General features: G+C 49.2%; 2 protein-coding genes across 2 annotated transcripts in view; one reads left to right on the forward strand and one right to left on the reverse strand.

Moving 5' to 3' along the window:
* Positions 1–1,516: 1,516 nt before the first annotated feature.
* DUSP18 (dual specificity phosphatase 18) lies at positions 1,517–7,561 on the reverse strand. Its single transcript, XM_008710610.2, has 2 exons — positions 7,423–7,561; positions 1,517–4,783 (listed from the first exon to the last, which is right to left on the reverse strand). Exon 2 carries the CDS (start codon positions 4,713–4,715, stop codon positions 4,149–4,151), a length of 567 nt encoding a protein of 188 aa, XP_008708832.1. The 5' UTR covers positions 4,716–4,783; positions 7,423–7,561; the 3' UTR covers positions 1,517–4,148.
* Positions 7,562–7,565: 4 nt separating this feature from the next.
* The window catches only part of LOC103681120, a 51,817-nt gene continuing 36,285 nt past the window's right edge, over positions 7,566–23,097 (forward strand). The window contains exons 1-4 of the mRNA XM_040619412.1: positions 7,566–8,368; positions 10,684–10,792; positions 13,630–13,789; positions 18,036–18,219. Coding sequence (XP_040475346.1) covers positions 7,566–8,368; positions 10,684–10,792; positions 13,630–13,789; positions 18,036–18,219 — 1,256 coding nt within the window. The remainder of the gene's footprint in view (positions 8,369–10,683; positions 10,793–13,629; positions 13,790–18,035; positions 18,220–23,097) is intronic.

Consider the following 23,097-nt stretch of genomic DNA (forward strand, 5'->3'; position numbering starts at 1 on the left):
ATAAAGGGCTTCCTTAACTACAAAAAGCCTATAGCTAACATCATAATTAATGGAAAAGACTGAACACTTTCTAAGATCAGAAACAAAGCAAGAATGTCCATTTTCATCACTCATAGTCATCATCATACTGGAAGTCATAGCCAGTGTAATAAAATAATAAATCAAAGGCATTCAGATTGGAAAGGAAGAAATAAATCTATTTCTATTTGTACATGACAAGATTGTCTACATGTAGATTGCCAAGGAATCTACAAAAATGCTTTTAGTAAGGTCACAGGATACAAAGTCAACACACAAAAATCAATTGTATCTCTATATAGTACCAACAATGAACAATTGGAAACCAACATTAAAATTTTTTTTTCACAATGCTCTCCCTCGAATGAAATACTTAGGTATAAATACAGTAAAATATGTAAGATTTGTGTGCTGAAAACCACAAAACACAGATGAAAGACATCAAAGACCTAACTCAATGGGGAGACATACTATATTCATGGATTGGAAGATTCAACAGAGTAAAGATGGTAATTCTCAGGGGGTGCCTGGGTGGCACAGCAGTTAAGCGTCTGCCTTCGGCTCAGGGCGTGATCCCAACGTTATGGGATCGAGCCCCACATCAGGCTCCTCCGCTATGAGCCTGCTTCTTCCTCTCCCACTCCCCCTGCTTGTGTTCCCTCTCTCGCTGGCTGTCTCTATCTCTGTCGAATAAATAAATAAAATCTATATAAAAAAAAAAAAGATGGTAATTCTCCCCCAAACTGGCTAAAAGATTTAACATACTTCGAATTGAAATCCCAGTAGGAGTTTATTATCGTTGTTGTTGATATAGACAAGTTGGTTCTAAAATTTATATGAAAGGCAAAGAAAGTAGAATAACCCAAACAATTTTTTTTTAAAAGAAAATTGGAGGACTCACACTATTTGACTTTAAAACTTACTATAAAGCTATAGTAATCAAGATAGTGTGGTACTGGTGAAGAGAAAAATGCATATATCACACAGAATAGAGTCCAAACAGACCTATACAAAGGAGCAAAGGCAGCTCAATATAGTTGAAACCACTAGATATCTACGTGAAAAAATATGAACCTCAAACTAATCTTCACACCTTATACCAAAGGATCATAAAAATAAGTGAAAAACTTAGACCCTCAAAACTTTAACATCGGAGAAAATCTTTGTGATCTGGGGTTAGGCAAAGAGTTCTTAGACATGACACCAAAACAACAGTCCATAAAAGGAAAAAAATTAGCAAATAGCACTTCATCAAAATTAAAAACTTTGCACTGTAAAAGATACTTCGAAGAGGGGCGCCTGGGTGGCTCAGTCGTTAAGCGTCTGCCTTCGGCCCAGGGCGGGATCCCAGGGTCCAGGAATCGAGCCCCACATCAGGCTCCCTGCTCCGCTGGGAAGCCTGCTTCTTCCTCTCCCACTCCCCCTGCTATGTTCCCTCTCTCGCTGGCTGTCTCTCTCTGTGTCAAATACATAAATAAAAAATCTTAAAAAAAAAAAGATACTTCTAAGAGAAATAAAAAGATAAGCTAGACTGGGAAAAAAAATTTACAGATCTATTATCTGAGAGAGGAGTTGTATCCAGAATATATAAAGTATTCTCAACACTCAAGAGTGAGAAAACAGCCCAATTTTAAAATGGGCGAAAGAGTTGAATAGACACTTCACCAAAGAGGGTATGTGGAAGGCCATGAAGCACATAAAAAGATGCTCCACATCATTAGCCATCAGGAAAATGCAAATTAAAACCACAAAGAGCGAATACCACACACCTGTCAGGGTGGCTAAAACAAAAAATATCGGCAGTACCAAAAACCAGGGAGAAAGTGGATCTCTCACAGTGGAACGCAAAACAGTGTAGCTACTCTGGAAGTCTGGTCGTTTTTCATAAAGTTAAACATAACCTTTATCATATAACTGATCGATCCCACTTTCTAGGTATATACCTTGATAAATGAAAACTTCTGTTCACATAAAAACCTAAATACAAATGTTCGTAGCAGTTTTACTCAAAATTACCCCAGACTGGAAACAACCCAAATATCCGTCAATGGGTGATTAAAACTGTGGTCACCCACAATGGAACATACTTAGCTATAAAAAGCAACATGGAATGAATCTCAAAGACACACTCAAAGAAGCTAGTCTCCAGAGGTTACATCCTCTATGATGCTATGTATGTGACATTCTAGAAAAGGCAGATCTATAGGAACGGAGAACAGATTGGTATGTGGCAGAGGCTGGGGCAGGGCGAAGGTCTGAATACAAAGGGTGGCATAAAGAATTTTGTGGGTGATGGAACTGCTCTGTGTCCTGATGGCAGAGGTAGTTACACAAATGTGTTAGAATTGTACATGCAAAAAAGTTAATTTTATGGCATGTTAATTCAAAAATTTTAAAAATGAAAATGAAATATGTCCCAATCAATTTCTCTTTAAAAAGGCTATGAAAGAAATTTTCCATCTGGGTTTCTTCCAGAAATGCTGCTTTGTGGGGGCTCTGCCACACCGGCCCTGGTGTTTGTGGGTCTGTTTATTCGCCTGTAAAACGAGAAGTCAGTCTAAAGCAGGAATTTTCCTTCTCTCCTGCACCCTAAAATTACACCCCTGGGCATGCCCTCAACGGAAGTGTGGGGGTGGGGTAGGTTTGGAAGGAGAAGGCGTTTGGCTTCCACTGGCCTCTGGAGTCACAGAGCACTTGTTCTTTTGTCTGTCTCATATATCGCTCGTCCGAAAACCTCTGGATTAGAATAGTTGGTCTTGAGTCAGATCCTCAGGCCCCTGGGGGTTTTGAACCATCCTGGATTTCAGGGCCTATAGGTGGGGCCCATTCATTTGTCCCCATGGACCCCAGTGGTTAGCCAGCATTGGCATTAATGGTCAGCAATCTAAACAAGGTCTTTTGGGAGAAGCTGAAAGTGTGCTCCTTGCTTTAGGACCCCTGGTCACACATGGATGAAACACAATGGGAACTCTGAAAAGGCTACGAGGTCTAGGCCTCTTCCAAGGTAGGGTCCGAAAGGCCTCAAACCACTTTTTCCCCCCACAGGATGACTTTCTGGAAGAGCACTTTGTAAACAGTGAAGGGCTGTGCACAGATGGGGGAAATGCCACCATGAGGATGACCGCGCTGATCCAGACCAGCGGGGCCAAAGCATCATTCGTGAGGAAAGTTGCTACCACAAGCACGTACCACGGGCCAGGAGCCATGTTAAGGAATCGTTGAATCTCCATGACAATGCTGTGAGGAAAGGGCTGTCATTGCTTGGACAGATGAGAAAGCTGAGGTGCCAAGAGTTCCGGATCACGTGGGGAGGAGGTGACAAGGCTAGATTCCGGTCTGCAGCTCCAGCCTTTCAAACTGAGACCTGTGAGAGGAACCCCTGACGCCCGATGTCAGGCCTGCTCTCCACATGTGCCCCCAAGAAGGAAACGAATGCCACCTTTCATCGAAGGCTGGCAGGGGACTGCCAAGGGTACTTGAGACAACAGCACTCAAAATCGAAAATATTTTTAAACATTTTATACTGTAGAATGCTTTCTTTGAAAACTATGTCATGTGTAAATCAAATCCAGAAAACCAGAGCTGGGCCCCTGTGGGTCGCAGGCGGAAGCAGAGTTGGCCTGGGCCCCCAGGACTCCCGGAGCACCACTTGCAGGCCACTCACCTAGTGGGCTGGCGCGCTTACTGTGAACAGCACAGGAGGCACAAAGATGCTTAAGGCTCTGGCTTTGGGTTTGAAAGAATTTAGTGGAATTGTGGCTGACTCATTCCTGGGTTAGTCGGTCTGGGGGAGGGCAGCAGGATTCCAGGCTTGCCAAACACTTTAGGCCATTTGACCTGGGCACGGGCCTCACTCTCCCCTCTGGCCAGCAGCCATGAGCCGTCACTTACCAGGGTAGGAAACCTCTCTGCACCATTGTACAGTTGGTGAATTAATCTTTGAAGATATAGATAATAAGGTTAAAACACCTTTAAGGTTTACAGCACCTTTCCTTTTTTTCTGGCCCTTATAAAAGGTATCATCTGTTTCTTCTGTATCAAGGAAAGTGGAACGTTTCAGTTCAGATCGTGGTGGAGGGTCCACAGCAGATCTGCCCCTCTGACCTGGGTGCGGGGGCTGGCAGGACGGCTCACAGTGGAATCATCAAATGGACCTCCTTCTCGTAGATGTCAGGGATCGCGCCCATAGGGGAGCTGACCATGTGCACCGTGTTCTTGCCAAACAGCTGGAATTCGTAGTGGATGAGCTGCTCCCAAAAGCCACTGTTGGGGCGGATGATGGGCCGGCATGACTTGGTCCACGTGTGGGCGTCCAGCAGGGACATGGCGTGGTACTTCATGAGGTAGGCGAGGCAGAGGGCAGCTGAGCGGCTCACACCAGCCGCGCAGTGCAGCAGCGTGCGGCCCTGCTTCATCTCTACGCTGTGGATGTGGTCAGCAATGGGGTCAAAGAAGTCACAGAGACGCGAGATCGGTGTGTCGGCCACAGGCACCTGTATGTACTGGATGTCCTCGTAGAAGGTATTCACCACTTCTACCGACACGTTGATGACCGTGGTGATCCGGTTGCTGGCGAGCATAGGCCTGTTGTTGGCCGCCACCCCACTGCTGAGGTACAGGCTGCTGGTGACCTGCGAGAGGCCGCTGGCCGAGGGCTGCCGGAACCGAGCCGGAAACGTACACGGGGGCGCGGTCATCAGGCCGGTGGGTCAGCGGCCAGGAGGCACAAGGGCTACATCTTTCTGTCGGCCTGTGCCATGGAAGACTACAAGGAGGGAGAGAATGTTTAGGACAGCAGGAGCCCAGCTGGGCCAGAGAGCCAACCCCAGGGGATTTCTGGGAAATGAATGGATGGGTCTGTAACAGGATCCCCAAGGTGGTCCTCTGACCATCACAGCAGAACTACCCAGAGAACTTAATCTCCAAGTCTGGAAGTCAAGGCCTCCCTTGAGGGGCTCCACATCTCTAGCTGGGCAGGCTGACTGTGTCCATCACCTGTGCCCTGGCCTCTCTGTCTAGGTTCACACAGCCTTCTTCTCCCTCTAAGCGGGAGCCACTTGCACAGTCTTGCTTCTGTTCTGACCTTATGCTCAAATCATGAGACTCTGAAGCAGTGACATGAGGAGTCACTGGTGGTATAAGAGAGAGGAGGGTCCTAGCATCCCCCCTCCAAGAATCCCTCTGAAGAGACAGGATGTGCCCCTGTGAAAGTGACATCAAATTAGAGTCCCACATCATTAACCAAGCTCCTGCACCTTGCCTCTAAGGAGAGTGCCTAGGGAAGAAGGCGTCTGAAGCTTCTTGGAGGCCAGCATGAGCGGCCCCATAGCAGCTCCCAGAGAAGCAGAGGGGCATCAGGTGGACGAGCTATACCAGCATGACGCTGTACACAGCAGGGCTATGGCATGCACCCCAGGGAGGGGCACACCCCTGCTTTCTCCTAGAAATCCCAGGCCCTTTACGCTCCCAGTCTTGAACAAAGCTGCAAAAACAGCACATTTTCACATGTTCTTCTGAAACAGGAGTACCGGAGTTAGAGCACACTTCTCGAGGCCAAATGGCAGTCTTCATCAGGCAGAGACAAACGAGGAGCAGAGTTCTGTTCCCCTGCTTAATATATTTCACTGGCTGCCCACTGTCGGGATGAGATGGAGCCCCTTGGTCTGACTGTCCAGGCCATCTGTGGTATGGCTCCTTCCCATCTCTAGCCTCTTTTCCTCCACCCTGAAGGGCCTTGGCTAGGCTGAGTCATTTGCAGTGCCAGATGGATACCAAGTCCTCCCTGGCCCAGGGCCTTTGCTTTTGCTGCTCTCTTGGCCCAGAACAAGTCTATCAGATCCTGGTCTGTTCCATTCAGCAGAGGACTTGGGATCTTAGCTAAGGGTCACTTTCTGAGGGAAACCTCTTGGAACCATACCCCTCCCCCAGCTTTAATCAAGTCCCTGCTCCAGGCTTTCTGAGCCTTATGTGCTCCTCTTCCTACCACTTCCTGAAGATGTGGTTTCGTCTTGATTTGTCTGTGAGTTCTACTGGGATTCACTGTAACTATCTTTACTCCTACTGTATCACCAGTGCTAAGTTCTGTGTCCATATAAGTAGGTGCTTGATACATATTTGTTGAATGAGGAATGACGCCAATAACCACGACTCTGCCAGCTCAGAGATCTTCTGGAAAGCATGAGTTTTCTGGCCTTGTTTGTCTAGAATTTGGGGGAAGAGCTTGGTGGAGGTGAGCGTGGTTCCTAAGCTGCTGGAGAGGAAGGCCAAAGGCTACACAGGAAATCCTACCAGCCAATGCCCTAGAGTCAAATGCATCAGGCTCACCCCAGGAAGGCCAGATGGGGCTGTTGGTGCCAAGGGTCATGTGGGGGCAGAGAAAAAGCTCCCTAAAACTCAGTTGAAAGCCTAAATGCTAAGGGATGTTCCATCACCCAAAATGATGGATCCTTATCACCCAAAAACCCAGAGAAATGTGGACTGAGGATTCCCAACATTAGTGCCCAGTGGGCAACAGGAATAGAGGAAACTGCTATTCATCACAGTGACAAAGTGTGCAGAGAAGACACTTCTCTTGAAGGTGAGGGTAGTGATGGGAGGAGACACTTTTACATGCTAGTCAAGAGATTCAATATCTGGGGATATTGAAATGTACAAGACAGTCATGACCCCTCCTCTCACAGAGCTCAGAGTCTTGTGGGAGAGACACACATTAAATAGGCAATTACAGGCACAACAGAGCTGGAAAATAGGGATAACAGTGCCTGTCTTAACAAGGATCTTCTGAGGATGAAATGAGATAACCCCAGGTAAAGTGTTTAACACAGGGCCTGACACAGACTAAGTCCTCTATAAATGGTAACTATTCTTGCTGCTGTTAGGGACATTGAAATGTAGGGCTTATGGGAATGAAGAATAAAGGGATTTATTTCAGGCTCGGGGCGAGGGAGTTGCAAAGATTGCCTCAAGAAATGACACAAAGATTTGAAGAACATTTAGCGTGAGGGGGAGGATGGTGGTGATTAGTTTCACCATTTTATAGCCTACAAAGCCTTTGGCTTCCTTCATCTGGTTCGATCTTCAAGCCAACATAATAGGTGTCTGTAGTTAGTATCTCCATTTTACACACGGGAAAGTGAAGTAGAGAGGAGAAAAGGGCCTGTCTAGGGTCACAGAGCAAGGTCCGAAAGCTGGTCTTTCTAGTTTCATCACGTGTGGGAAAAGTCGGCAAACACCGCGGGGCGTTCATTAATCCTGGGTTATAAGCGTGGAACGAAGTCCACGGATTGACAAGAGCAAAGAGCCACTTCCAGGGGTGAGCCTCCTAGGTTTTCTGGGGAGTTGACGTTGTAATGGGCTCCCTCGCCTGCTGGATATTAAGACCCCCCCCCCCCCCCCCAGTCTTACCTCTCTCCCGTGGGCGGGAGGGCAGGTTCGTTCAGGAAGCAACCGCGCCCGAAGCCTCAGGTGAGGGTCTCGGGGAGACAGAAGATCGGTCACCAACCGGGAGCCACAATTCCCCGCTGCCCCGCGCTCTGGTTTCCATAGCAATGGTCCCTCCTCTCGGGGAGGAATCCGCAGTGCCGGGTCTTCGGAGAAACCCCGGCCTCGTCTCCGTTCCCTGGAGCTGCCCCGCCCGGCCTTACGCGGTTACCCGCCCAGCGATCACGCGGGGCCACAGGAGTCCTAGCGGAGAGGTAGTGTCAGCTCAGCTCGCGACCGCCCGCTCCATCTCGCCCAGCCCGTCTCCAAGACAACGCGCCCGCTGCACCACGGCGGCCGCTGAGGGACAATCTTGCTGCGTCCTCAGCCTCCTAGACTCCGCGCATACGTCCCGCCCCAACGTTCCACCTTCCGTCCCGCGTCTCCCGGGCAACGCGCCTTTGCGCGCCGAGTGGGCGCAGGGATTCACTCAGCGTCGGCGCGCTCGCCCTCCGACTTTGGCTCGGCCTCTGGCTCCCACTGCCCAGTCGTTCTGGAGCATGGGAGACGGGGCTGCCCGGCCGTTCAGGCCCTCGGTCACATGGGATCTGGGCTCGCCGTCGGTTTCTTCGGCTGCGGCCACCAGTTCCCGGACCCACCGGGCCTGGGCCTCCCCGCACCGGCCTCTGGCTCCCACTGCCCAGTCCTTCTCGATCATGGGAGACTCGGCTGCCCGGCCGTTCAGGCCCTCGGTCACATGGGATCTGGGCTTGCCGTCGGTTTCTTGGGCTGCGGCCACCAGTTCCGGCACCCACCGGGCCTCGGCCTCCCCGCATGTTAGATTGAGCAGCCAACCGGAAACCAACGTAGGGACCCGCCCGCGGGTCATCTTCCCGCCGCCGCGGAGCGCGCAGCCGCCGGTGTTCTTCAGGTGCGGCCCGGGTGTCCCGGGCTTTTCTCAGATCCCCGCTCCTCCAGCGGCCCTTGGGACCTCGGCCTTGGCTCTCCCAGAGCCCCGAGCTCTTCAGAGCCTAACACTCTGTTAAACCCCAAGAGAGCCTGGATTTCTCACGGATGCGAGCCCCAGCTCCTTCCCAGTCCAGCTCCTCGCACCCCGGGGGGCCCAAACGCCCTCAGCCCGGACTCTCGGGAGAAGGTGGAATTCCCATGTCCCACCTGCGTGTCTTCCGAATCTCCCCGGCCCTTTAGTCTCCCAGGCTTGACATCTTATAGCCCAGGAGTCTCCAGCGCCCTTTGGGCCAGACTTGAACTTCGTTAGAGCCTAGCGAGGCTCAGGTCCCCTCAGGCCTGACATCTCTCTCCTCAGGCTCTACGTGACCCAGTAGTCCTGGGAAAGGCCCTCAGCTCAGCCTGAGTCCCCACAGACCCCAACTTCCCCTCCCTCCCTTCCATTCCACCATCCCGGCAGCATCCTCTAGGCTCCCACAGAGACCTTGCGCTGGAAAACAATTTGGTTCAAAATGACCATTTATTACTTGAAAGGGGATGTTTACAGTCACTGCCCCCCACCTTTTAAAAATTTTCCAACAAGTATTGGTAAATCTGGTGCAACACTGAGTAGGCGAAGCGCGTTTTATGTGTCTTTAAATATTTTACTTTTTTTTTTTTAACAGGATATGGGAGACGTTTTTATGTGAGCATCTCGTTTTTTGTATGTCATCCTTTTTATTTTCATGCCTTTGTTGCCAGAAAAATGTAAATGGGAGACTGGGGACATTTGTTTATACTAGTCTGTAAGTGTAAAACCATTCATAAAACCATAGCTCCAAATTGGCTGAAAATGAATTAGAAAAAAAATTTTAATCCTTCACAATGTTTTAACCTTTATTTATTTATTTTTTAAAGATTTTATTTATTTATTCGACAGAGACAGAGACAGCCAGCGAGAGAGGGAACACAAGCAGGAGTGGGAGAGGAAGAAGCAGGCTCCTAGCAGAGGAGCCTGATGTGGGGCTCGATCCCACAACGCCAGGATCACGCCCTGAGCCGAAGGCAGACGCTTAACCGCTGTGCCACCCAGGCGCCCCTGTTTTAACCTTTAAATATTGTCTTTTTTGTCCTATCACAGTAGCATACACTTATAGGAACATAAGACAAGCAAGCAAAACGAATGGCCGCAGACAATCACTGTAAACATTTTGGTGTACATTTTTCCAGATCTATTTGTATATATGTCCTACAACATGGTGATACATCTTTTGGCGGAAAATTTTTTCACAAGAAATTTCACTGTTGTGTTCCCTACTCCCCCACCTAATGCACTATGGAGATCTGTTTTATTCATGACTGCAGAGTATTTTATTGTATGGCCTAATTACAATTTATTCCATTGCTTCCCTATTGTACATTTAGTTTACAAATTTTTGGGAAGAAAATAGGAACAATTATTTTGAAATGGGCAAAAACATTTTAGGGTACATATTTGCAAAACCGCTTCATGGTATAACTAAATTACCAAAAAGCAAAAACCTGGTGTTATCCATTCTTGACCTATTCTTCATTTTGGCCAAATTTTCATCCCTAGTTTCACCTGGAGCACTTGGCTCCGGTCCATACCCTGCTCCCCACCCCGACCCAACCCCTCCCATCCCATGTCCTTCCTCTCATCTTAGGAAGTCTCCTCAAACCTCTTTCCACCACAAACTTCCCTCACTTTTCTAGACTTTTTCCAAGACTTCTTCCCTTAGAGTTCCTTCTTCTCTTAGAATTCCCCTATTAACCAGCCTAACCTCCAACCCTCCTTTCCCTGCCTCCTCTGATCCCTCCCCCTGCCAATCTTTCTTAGACCTAGGCTCTGGAGCAAGTGCTCCCCACTTCACCCCCCCTCCCCAGATTCATCCCTCTTTACCCTACCCTACATCCCTCTTTACCCTACCCTACAACTTTTGCTCATCTCTAAGACCCCCACCTCCCATCTCATCCTATTTTTTCTCCTTAAGATGGCTGCTTCTGAGGACAGTTTTGAGTCCTGTTCACCCTTTTTTGTGGACTGCTCTGGGCCTTTCTGTCTTTCTCAGGATGACTTTTCCTCTCACCATCCAGAAAATACCCGTTTGGTGCACAGAAGCCGAGGCCTACTCCCTTGCTCCTCCAACAATGAGGACAGCTGTGCCTTTCCTAAGAATCCTGGGGAAGACTCAGTCACTCCCCTAGGACACCATCAAATCCGTCCCTGTCCTAGCCCTGGCCATCTCACCCCAAACTGCTTTTCCCTCCTACTTCCAGCTTAATGAATTCCAGTGAAGCAGCGGTGAAAAAATTGTTACCCAAGAGCAACTTATTCCGGGTGATTACTCGTGACAACCCCAACGCACAGCGAATCTGTGAGATGGAGGTAAAGTCATCAAAAGCTTTTGCATTAGAAGGTTTTAGTGGCTTGACCCATGTTCACTTCACCCTCCGCAATAGCCTGGTTGGGGGGTGGTGGGGAATCACAGATTTTAGAGGTGATAGGGAGCCATTAAGGTGCTCTAAAGCCCATTTTACAGAGGAGGCAACTGAGATTCGAGGTTACTGATTTGCCCCAGGTGTCACAGCTATTCCTGGGCTGAGGAAGCCAGGGAGAAGGATTCCATATTTCTTGGCTCTTGGGGCATTTTACTCCCTCCAATCATGCTATTTCTCTAGGAGATCGATGAATGGATTCCTACTATCTCCTGTAGAAAGAAATCTTGGGTCTTGGAGCTTGAAGTGGCATCAACACACTTTGGTCTGTTTTTTCCTTTAGGAATTCCCCCTGTTACCTGGAGGAGCACTGAGACCCTTCCCCTTTCTGCTTATGGACAAGTAGGGTTGGACCTGCTTCCCCAAAAGCCTGTAAAGAAGGGGAGGGAAAACTGTTGTCACCACACAGACTCAACTTAATTCATTAAATGCATCATTACGGACTACTTAGGACAGGCACTGTGTTGGGCACTAGGAAGAGGCTGGTGAACACGATGGACTGTGAGAATGTACTCATTTCTTCAAGTGGAGAGGGAAGCCCAGCATTGAATTGCTGCCCCCTTCTTGACTCTGCTGGCTTCCCTCCATGTTCCAGGGCCAAATCTAGACGGGCCTATGAGATTCTGACATTAAAAAGAGTAGGAGAGGCTCGAGAGATAGAGCTAAATCCTCTTAAAGGCCAAAGAGACCAAAAGAAGAGCAGGGGTCTGGGTGTGTCTCCCTCTGCTAAGCTCCAGCGGCACGGTGTAGTGGAAAGAGGGTGGACTTGGCAATGGACAAGCTGGCTTTGTGAGACCTCAGGGAATGACATTTCCTGCAGGACTCCCTTTTCTCATTTGTAAAATAGGATCTATTAGGATCCTCTCTGTTGCAGGTGACTCAAACTGAACTAGTACAAGTAAAATGGAGAATAATGTGTTTACGTCATCAAGGATGGGTAGGGCCGGGTCACTGACGTTTGGGCTGAGAGGAGCCGGGGACTCCAGTACCACGGGATGTGTCTTCCACTTTCCCTTTCCATCTCTTTTCCGTGTCTTTGTGCATGTTGGCATCATCGTCAGGCTGGCAGTCCCTGGGGAGCATGGCCACAGGAAGCCTAGAAACGAAATGGAGTGCTTCCGCTGTTGCTCACATCAGACAAATCCTGGGGAAACCTTGGTTGGCCCAGGGTGTGTCCCTGGCCCATCCTTGCCCCAGGCGGTGTGGCCAGGTGGTGTGGGCTGTTTTGACTGGCCCGGGATGGGTTGGGAGCCAATTTCGATCACCAGCGGGGGAGGGGATGTTCTGCCTTTGGCGAGTGGGGTGAGGATCTGTGAGATGTTGTAACTGGAGCCTCTCCTGAGGTGCTTCGTAGGTACCAGAGGACTGCGCCACCCTCCAGGCATCCAGAAGCTGTCCTTTTAAAGCTGTAGTGGGCCTTTATGTGTTCTAGGTATTCAATATCCATTATGTATTATGTGTTATTAATAGTTCAGGAAATCGAGGCTCAGAGAGACGGAGTAACTTCACTAAGGTCGCACAGGACATCGTGGTAGAGTTGCAAACCTGACTGACATCTTCTCTTAAGGCTGAAGACTGTCTTCTCCTTATTTGTAGACTTGCTACGGGCCCCGCTTGTAGGAGCTCAGTGGATTTGAGGCCTGAGTGGCAGCATGGCAGTGTTTCTGCTCTCCCCCGTAAACGTGCTCACGTGAGAAGAGGCAGCTTTGGCCAGCCACTGATTGCTCAGGACCTTGACAAGAACAGCTAAGCCCTTGGGTCTTGGGGGTCATCAGCGCACACTCTGAGAACCCACCCACTCTCCCTCTTCATCCCTTGTTCCCAAGATCCGCTCAGGTTCTTGGTTCATCCCTCGTTCCCTTTGCACAATAATCATGGCGTTTATGGAGTTTTCCTTTGCTTACGTTGTGCTGGGTTTTGAGACAGTGTCAGGGCTTAGAATCCCCAGGAGGGTTTGTGAACATGTCAGCTCCCAGGATCGCCTCCCACCTGGATCTGTTTTCACAGGCCCAACACTTCCCCATCCTCCAAAACCCAATCCCAATTTAGAAGTCAACCCTCCATGAGGCTTTTCTTGGTCTCTCCCGTCTTTGAGCTCTGTACTTCTTCGTAGGGCTGGGTTGTTCTCTGCCTCACTTAGAAACGTCTGGGCGTGTGCCCCAGCTTCCTGACTGTGTTGTAGTCTCTCTGAAGACCTGCGGCGGGTCTTTGCGTCACTTCACAGCTAGCTCATTGGAATAAGCAAATGAGCGAGTGAGGCAAATGCTGTGCCTTCCCAGAGCTTACAGTCTCGGTGGGGACAGGACAGAAATGATACCCTAGACAAAATCAGCAGAGGTCCGTGTGATGTAGGGGATGCCTGAGACAGTATGTGGGAAGCACTAAGTGACTAATAGGGACAGGGTGATAGGATTTGAGGAGGAGGAGGAACCAGCTGTGCCTTTTCTCCACCCTCCCCGCCCCCCACCTCTTTCTGACCAGTTTTCCAGTAGAGATGTTGAGGTGCAAATCAGGCTCCCGGGCTGCAGACTGTCAGAGATACCGTAGGGGTTATGCAGCTCAATGCCCGCGTGTTACAAATCGGGAAACTGAGGCTCGCTCTGAGTCAACCTGTTGAGGGAATATTGAGTCCAGCTGGCCCATCCCCCGCCCCCCGTCAGCTGCACAGATGTGTTCCCTTCTGTGCACTAACTTCTTCCCCCTAACATCAGCTCTGTTTTGTTTAAGATAAAAGCCATAGAGAAGACCAAGAAAAAGACCAGCCAGTTCTATGACCACCTGAAGAAGAAGTTCATGACAGACCAGCTCAGGAAGCTGGGGCGCTGGCGGCAGGAATCCATGAAAATCCAGCAGTACCTGGATAAGCTCCACATGGATGAACTCCAGAGTAAAAGGAAAAGCCAGCCACCCTAGTCAAGGGGGAATAATCTGCCCCTGGCCATGACCTTGCTAGGCTACAGGCAGAGGAAGGGCAGAAACTAGCCAGCCTACACCATCGTAGAACAACAATAAACTGAGACCGGTGGTCAGTAGAGCCCGAAAGCCCTCAGCAACTGTAATATTCCTTGCCCTGCCCCATCCCATCTGTTCTGGTGAAGGTGACCTGATGGGCCTGTGGCTGCCTGGTTGGGAGGAGGCTGAATTGAGCCGGCTTCCATGGCTAAAGCCAAGATCGACCTTTGGTACCCATGTGTCTGAAGTGAGATGCCAGGCCAAGTGTCCTGGGACAGTGAGTGGTACCTCAGGTGGGAAGGATTCAGTAAAGGCACTGCCTAGTGGTGAGGGGGTCAAGGTGAGGCATTGGACAGACCTAGGTTAAGCGCTATATCTGCCACCCGTCAGCTGTGTGACTTTGTAACATCTCTGAGCCTCTGTTTCCTTATCCAAAACAATGGGGTGGTAGCCAGGGAACCTGCCTCCAGGAATTGGTGTGAGGATGTGGACGGCTTGGTCCAGGGCCCATCATTGCCGATGGCTCTTATCGTGATGGTTCCCTGATGGCTTCCGGCCTTGCCGGTCCCCACTCCCTGGCCTGCCTGCTGTCCCGACTACACCCTGACAGTCCCCACTTTGTACCTTTACATGCACAGGCCCCTCATCCAGAATACCCCTTCAGCGCCCCCCAGGGCTCTCAGGAAACTCATCATCCTTCAAAGCTTATCTCAATGCCATTTTCTGCAAAACTCTTCTGACCTCCTTCTGCTTCCTGCCTGTCCTTCCCCCCCACATCCACGGCCTTTGCCACATGGGTTTCCTCTCCCCTCTGAACTTGGATTACACAGGGTGGCTTAATTCTGCCTTGTGTGGTAGCTATTTGGGCATTTGTCCTAACCCCTGATTAGATGGGACAGTCCTTGAGAGCAGGGACCAAGGATCCTCCCAGATCCAGTCCAGGCCTTTCCCGTGACACTTCCCCACCGGGCCCCAGTAGAAAAGGCCACTCCTTCCTGTGCCCACACCTCTGTCTGCACTGAGTGTGTGGTTGGCCATTTCTTGTTTGCTCACTGTCTCCCTGGCCAGACTGTGAATGTCTTAATGGCAGGGATGCTAACTTACTCATCTGTAACCACAATGCCGAGTAAATGGAGTCGTCCCTCGGTGTTTTCTGAATAAATGACTATTCCTCTTTGTATTATAGGTTTAGCACAGTGCGCAGAACAAGGACCTAGTATATCTGTTTTTCAGTCAACCAAGTCCCCTCATTTTACAGATGAGGAAACTGAGGCCCAGAGAGGTGATTTGATTTGCCTAGGGTCCTGCAGCAAGTCAGGGGCAGAGCGCTAGAAGCAGGTTTCTTGACTGCCATGGAGTGGTCATTCTGCATCACGACACCTGCTGGTAAGGATGTCAGACCTCTCGGGGGCTTTTGGAAGCCTTCCCCAGGAAGTCCTCCTCACTCATCCTCATCCTCATCCCGCCCCTCTCCAGGCTTGCTGCCTGGCAGCAGGCCTTCCCCTAAACTGAATATCCGGGAGCCTGCTCTGGTTCGTGATGTTTCTTTTCCTCCTTGTTGGTCTTCCTTTGAGAACTGGAGCGAGCTACTTTTCAGTTGGGGGTGAAAATAGTCTTTTTCCAAGCTCTTGTCTGTTTTCTTGGCTGATCACAACTGATTAGAATAATTGACTTTAAATATTTGAAATTTATCATACAAACACTATGACCACATTTCCCAAAAACCTCTTCTGTTTGATCAACCACTGCTAGCACTTTGGTATCTTTACTTTATTTGGTGTGTTTGTTTCCTTTCAAAAATTTTTTTCTTGCCTATCAGCCAATGTGACTGGAAAGGGGAAAGGCTTTGGGGATCTGGAGTCTTCAGAGGGCCCACAGAGCAGCCCCAGCCTTTCTTCCTCTAAACTGTCCCTGGGGTCTCCCTCCCTCCAGGATCTTGCTTAATGCAGCCTCCCCGAGCCTGACTCCAGTCTAGCCTCCAGCCACATGCACCCTCCCGGAGGGCTGGCCTTGGCTGAGGGTTTTTGCACGCTCATGCTGTGGCCCAAAGAACTGGGGGAATCCCTGGGAGTGAGATGGCAACCTAATGAGTCAGTTTATATTGTTCGAGAAATAGAATCTTGAAGCTAAGGAGAGGTTTAGAGATTCTTTAGTTCAGTGGCCACACATACACATGTGCGCATGTGCAGAACTCTCAGTTCAAATGTAATCTCACCCAGGGGCGCCTGGGTGGCTCAGTCGTTAAGCGTCTGCCTTCGGCTCAGGGCGTGATTCTGGCGTTATGGGATCGAGCCCCACATCAGGCTCCTCCGCTATGAGCCTGCTTCTTCCTCTCCCACTCCCCCTGCTTGTGTTCCCTCTCTTGCTGGCTCTCCCTCTCTCTGTCAAATAAATAAATAAAATCTTTTAATAAAGAAAAAACAAATGTAATCTCACCTGGAAGCGCATTCCAGTGATCAAGCCTATCGCCATATTAACATTTATTCAGCACTCCTGTGCCAGGCACAAGGCTCAGCTCTTTTCAAACATGATTCATTGAATCCTCCCCACAACAAAGTAGGTAATTTTATTAGCCCCATTAGGGGCCATTTATTAGCTCAGAGAGTTAGAATCCTTCCCTAAGGTTGGGCAGCCAGTAAGTGACAAAGGCCACCCTACACCTGTCTCACTCTGGAGACCATCTGCTAACCACCATGTGTTAAGTTCTCCATCTTTATTACTCTAGTTGGAAGTGGAGGGCCTGGGACCTAGAGCCTTCTGGAGCATGATTTCACAGATGGTGTTGCAAGGGCCTCAGCTGTAATGTCAGCTGGGCTAAAACCCAAGTCTCCCTTCTACCAGGTGGCTAAGGAGACCTTGTCCGTGATCCTGGGGTAGATGTAGGCTGTTTAGGGAGAGTTAGGCTGGGTTAGGGAGATCTAGATGAGGGGAATGAAGTTGGGCACAGGAGTCCCTCCTACTGCCCATGAGCTGTGAAAAGATGTTCCCAGTTTCACCCTCAGGAAATCTCCATGGAATATCCTTTGTGTCTGAAGACCTATGCTGAGGACAGGGACAGATGAATGACACTCTTTTTAAAATAATTTTTTTAGGGGTGCCTGGGTGGCTCAGTTGGTTAAGCATCTGCCTTCGGCTCAGGTCATGATCCCAGGGTTCTGGGATCAAGCCCCACATCAGTCTCTCTGCTCAGTGGGGGGCCTGCTTTTCCCTCTCCCTCTGCTGTTCCCCCTGCTTGTGCTCTCTCTGTCAGATAAATAAGTAAAATCTTAAAAAAATTTTTTAAATTCAGTTAATTAACATAAATGTATTGTTTGTTTCAGAGGTAGAGGTCAGTGATTCATCAGTCTTATTTAACACCCAGTGCTCATTACATCACGTGCCCTCCTTAATGTCTATCGCGCAATTACCCCATCCTCCCACCCACCTCCCCTCCAGCAACCCACAGTTTGTTTCCTATGATTAAGAGTCTCTTGTGGTTTGTCTCCCTCTCTGATATCGTCTGGTTTTATTTTTTCCTCTCTTCCCCTATGATCCCCTGTTTTGCTTCGTAAATTCCACATATGAGTGAGATCATATGATAATTGTCCTCTGATTGACTTATTTCACTTAGCATAATACGCTCTAGTTCCATCTACATCAAGATTTCATATTTTTCATGGCTGAGTAGTTTCCATTGTGTACATATATACACCACATCTTCTTTATCCACTAGATGAATGATACTCTCTTTTAAAGGGATCAAGTCTGTTTGAGCATACCTTTAATTCTTGCCGAAAATACATTTCTTTCCCTCCTCTCCTATCACCACATTCATGTCACTACTTTAGAGAACTTGGAAAAACCTCCCAGTTTAGAAAACTTGCTCGGGGCACAGCAGACCTTGTTTTCCTTCCCTCTCCAGAATTTCTCCATGACGTGGAACCAAAGGAGGGAAGTTCTATTTACCGAGCACCTGTTACATGCAAGGCACTTCATATCTCACCTCATTCAGTCCTCACAACACTTGTCAGGTATTATGCCCATCTTACAGGGAGAAAACCGAGGCACAGAGAGGCTAAGGAACTTGCTCAGAGTCAGTAGGTTTGAGCCAGGCAACAAGATGCATAGGGCACACTTTTTCCTTATCATCCAGTCACTCCGGTGACCCTCGGCCCCATTGTGAGCACCAAACTCAATTTCAGCCATTAACGGCAGCAGAATCGGCTCTGTGAGATGTACCCGTGCTGTGGGCCTGTTCATGGCCCTGGCCGCCGACTCTCCTCCACAGAGGTCGGTGACACGGCAGGAGGAAGTCTTGGATGAGGACTCATTCCCCTCATGGCAGGTCCCAGTCAGGCAGGGCCAGTGGCTTCGAAGCCCTAGCAGGTGAGTGTGGATGGGGCTGCTGAGGGGCTAGGCAGCTAGCATTCCAGCCACAGCTTGTCAGGGAGCAGGGGAGGCAGCTAGCTGCTCTAGGAGACACAGAGTTCTTACGTATCCATCCCATCAGTCCATCCATCCACCCATCCACCCATCCATCCATCCATCCATCCACCCACCCAACTCTCCACGTGGCCCTTCACGCAATCAGAACACAAAGGTGAAGGAACTAGTTTTCTCGTTTGAGGTGATCCTCTCAGTTTTCTGATCAGTGTGGGGGCGTGGGGTGACCTGCCCACTGGGAGTGCCTCTGTCTGGATTCACTCTGGCCTGGGGCAAGTCCCCTCTCCACTCAGTTTGTGGGGCTGAAAAAACCTTAGAGCTGCCTTGTACAGGTCACTTGTGCAGGTAAAGAATTCGTGATGGATTTGGGACTGGATCGCAGGACGCTGCCACTCATTTGTAAAGTGGGAGTGGGACGCCTGTCACTCCTTGCCTCGTGGGATTGTAGGGAGGAGCCCACGGGTAAGTGGTGGGGAAGCGTTTGGAGGCCAGAACGTCCCGGAGGAGCAACCGAGCCCTGGCTACTGGGCCAGGACAGATCCCACGGTGACCACAAGGGGTCAGCAGACACCAGTGCGCTCTGGAGGATCTGCTGGAAGGCGCAGGCTCGTGTGCTGGGGTCTGGGAGGGAGGCCGAGTCCTTTCATTCACGGGTACCCATAACACGAAGAGGTGGAGATATATCCCAATCCGGCTCCTTGTGGAACCGAGAAGTGTTACTCCGGGGGTTCCGGTACAGAGCCTGGTCCAGCTGCTGACTTTGGAACTCTGCCGGGCTCTGAGGGCTGAGGGGGCAGAGCCAGGAGCAGGCCTGGGACTCCCTACCTCCCCAAGTAACCTTTCTTTGGGCTTTAGCTTTCCCTCCTGCAACTGGTGGCTGATCTCTGCACTTCCTTTCAGTTCTCAGATCCTGAGATGTGGCAAAAGGCTTTGCACACCCAATGCTCCGTAAATACCTGCATTTGATGGATGGGGGAGGACTCCTGCCCTGGGCAAAGCCAGGCTTATACAAAATGATAATTTGGGGCGAGTTTTGCTCTATTAATGTATTTATCACTTGGCAGAATGATTCCTGATGAGATCATTTTAGCCAGTCTGCTCCTCTTGGGAGCATTTTCAAGGTTCTGTCACCAAGTCACTCTCAGGGGCTGGAATGACCCCTCACCGAGCAGCTTTGTGTGATGGTCTTTCTCAGCTCTTCCCGTGGCTCGCCAACATTTACCTTCCACTTCATTCAGCATGTGTGTACTGAACCCCTCGTACGGCACTCTCGTAAGTGCTGAAACAAAACTGACTCAAATTCTCTGCCCTCGTGGAGCTTACATTTGAACAGTCCCTAGGGGGGAAAAATGAATCAGAGGATAGACCAGTGATGGGTAGTAAGGAGGGCACGTATTGCATGGTGCACTGGGTGTTATACGCAACTAATGAATCATCGAACTTTACATCAGAAACCAGGGATGTACTGTATGGTGACTAACATAATAAAATAAACATTAAAATTAAAAAAAAAATGAATCAGAGGGAAACCCTGGCTGTTGGTGGCTGCTGCTTCCTTTGGCTTCTACAGGGAGAACTATTTGGGCTGCATTTGCCCTGTTCAACCCTTTGGCTGCTGGAAATGCCGCCCACAACCCTGGAGGGGTGCATGTGTCCTCATTCCTTGCTGCCGCAGAAAGGTCTCGTTCACCTGATGTATGTGGGCTCTGTAGCTGGACGACCCGGAGTCAGAATCTCAGCTCTCTCAGGAGTAAGCTATTTTACATCCCCCTGCAACCCTTGGAGCTTGAGTTCCTCATTTGAAAATGGGAATAATTGTGGTACCTACATTATAGGCTTGCTCTGAGAACTCAGTGAGCTAATGCTCCCATGGGAGCCTGGCATGAGGCCTGGCCCCTCGTCGGGCAAATGTGAAGGGGGTTGTGGTGTAATTGTAATTGTTGTGATGTACTTGGAGTTGACATGTAAACCTCGAGAGGCAGTCTGGTTCAGGAGAGTGAGCCCCTCAGTGTGAGCTGAGACCTCGGGCAGCATACATCCCATCTCTGGGCTTTGCTGGATTTCTCTCTTCCCTCGGATTTCAGTTAGTCCCTCAGGAGGAAGAAGGCGGACTGAGATACACCCATAATCCCTTCGTCAGTGAGTCCCTGGTGGGCACGTGGTCATGGCGCAGTGGTCAGTCACGAGGGCCCCAACCAAGCCTCCGTCTCATTTGCGGGGCCGAGTACACAGGCTGTAGAGGATGGAATGGTCACAGGGAAAGATGGTTCCTTAGCTTTGTTCAAAAGGCAAATTAGAGGACTGGGAGCACCTGATCCTCTGGAACCTAGCTCTCCAACCTTATTTTCTGTACTTCCTCCCATGAGCCAAACCTCATGAATTCTCTCTCTTCTCCAGAGGGACCTCTTGATTTTCCACCTGGAACCTTTGACCCTACTGTTTACCCTGTGAGGAATACCAGCCCTCCCTCCTCGCCTCTTGAAATTCAGCTCAGATCCTTTAAGGACCTGGTTTCTGGTCCATCTTCATGAAGCCCGCCCTGATGTGAGCTGGACTCACCCCATCTATCTCTCCTACCTGGTGTTATCGTCCTTCACCATATGCCCTTCATTCTCCCATGGGACCGGGAGCTCCCACTGGGCAGGGGCTGGACAGAGGGAGGCTTGGCTGCCTCTTTCTTTGGGAAAGTTGCATCATGTACCACCAACCATATTCTCTGGAACTCCTGGGTCATTTCCAATATGTTTTCTATTTCCTTCTACTGCTTCAGAGATTCTGTGTGCCCTGTCACTGAGGAATCATTGACTATCCAGAAAGATTTTCAGACACAACCTAGGATTTCTATCACCCTGAGCTGAGGGCAAAACAGAGGCTGCTAACCAATAGTCCTCCTGGGGTTGACCGTGGGGGTGTTGAGTTTGGTCAACTCCATGTTTTCCATGGGCTTGAGGTTAAGCCCTCTGGGTGGGGTGTGCAAGCTCCAATTAGCAACAGCTTCTGCCAGGACTATTGACCTAAAGCCAAGTGCACTTACCTCCCTGGCCCCTGAAGACATGTGAGTTTGTGATCACCCCAAAGTGCTAGAACATAGGTTCCTTTAAAATATTTAACTAGTTTCTACGATTTTAAACTTGCACTTTATACAAAAGTGAAATGTACAGTATATGTAATGAAATGGGAACTCCCCTCTTGCTCTTCTCTGGGACCACCAAGTTAACAGTTTCTGTGCAACTTTCCAGAAATGTTCTAAGATCACAGGTCCTTAAGATGAAGTTCATGGTCTTCATAAATTGTATGTAAAATTTTAGATATAAATGCTAATTTGTATATTCTCTAGGTTCCATAGTCATCTGATGGGGGTCCACGAGCCTCCCCCACACCCCCCCCCCACATTAAGAACCACAGACTTTGAGACTTCTAGTTCAGGATGTTTGACTAGCACCCATGTTGGCCTCTCATCTTTCTTGAGACCCCACCGAAATAGAAGTATAGAAAATTCAAAAAGTGCTAAACACTCAACAGCACAGAGAACTAGAAAGAAGACCTTATTCAACAAATATTCCTTGAATTCCTATTACATGCCAAGTCGTCTTCTAGGCCCTGATGGTAGAGCAGTGAAAGGAGTCTGACAAAAATTCCTGCCATCCTGGAGCTTACATTCTAATTAGAGGAAACAGAAATAAACCAAATAAATCCTTTAGAAGGTGACAAATTCTGTGGGAGAAAAAGAAAACAGCCGTGGGGGCTCGGGAAGGCCACGTTTGGGATGTTTTAAAGAAAGATGGATCGCCGGTGAATGAGAGATTTCAACAAGTGCTTGGAATATGGAAGAAGACGAGAGCGCCTGATGAATGGAACAGGTAGAAGCAACAGCTAAGAACATTCTCTTAGCCAACCAAGGAGGAGATGGGAGTCAGCTGGCTTGAAAGAACCCGGGGAGACTTTGGGCTCAAAGTCAACAGGTTATAGAGGAAGGGAGGAGGGAAGAAAGGGAACGAAAATAGGGGATTTTTCCTCTTAAGCTAGTTAGTAAGCTCATGGGTGTCACTTGTATTGTTATTTGAAGGCCCTACACATATTTCTACAATATTCTTTGTATCTACTTAGTATATAATAAACTCACACACAACCTGGGGCAGATGGGCGTGTGGGGTGGTGGGTACCTTGTCCGACCCACTGTGCTATCCTCCTCTACGCTCAAGTTTCCAAAGTGCAGGTAACATTTCTCCCAGGCAGAAAACACTATGGCTTTTCTCTAAAGAAATGGAATTCAGTATCTCAGGTCAGCTAGAACTTGCAGTGTGGTTGTTGGTACCACAGGATGGAGGCCTCCTGACTCTATGATTCTGCCCCACATAGGGCTTCTAGCCAGGTATTCTCATTTAGCAAAAGGACCAGAGGTAAACCAGACCTGATTGTGTAATAGCAGAAGAAACCTACACCACCTCATTTTACAAGGTACTCACTAATGGGCATACGGCCAGAAAGCAGCCAACCTGGGATCTGAACAGAAGCCTTCCTTCCAAACTTGCATTCTTAGTTCTTAGCTCATACATATCATTTCCTGGGTAAACTAAGACACAAACTCTTGACAACATTTCTATCGTGCCCACAGCTTATGGGAGAATCTGTCTGAATTTTGAAAGAAGACCAATGGGAACAGAAAGGCCTGGGTTTGTTTTGTTTTATTTAATTTTTAAAAGATAGGCTCCACACCCAACATGGGACTTGAACTCACAGCCCTGAGATCAAGAGTTGCATGTTCTACCAGTGGAGCAGCCAGGTGTCCTGAAAGGCCTGGGTTGTTACCCGGTTGGGCTG

Source organism: Ursus maritimus, unplaced genomic scaffold (assembly GCF_017311325.1).
Source record: "Ursus maritimus isolate PB19 unplaced genomic scaffold, ASM1731132v1 scaffold_33, whole genome shotgun sequence".
Taxonomy (NCBI): domain Eukaryota; kingdom Metazoa; phylum Chordata; class Mammalia; order Carnivora; family Ursidae; genus Ursus; species Ursus maritimus.

Excerpts from the sequence above, each read along its gene's own strand:
- DUSP18 (XM_008710610.2), bottom strand. The coding sequence starts at position 4,715 with ATGACCGCGCCCCCGTGTACGTTTCCGGCTCGGTTCCGGCAGCCCTCG.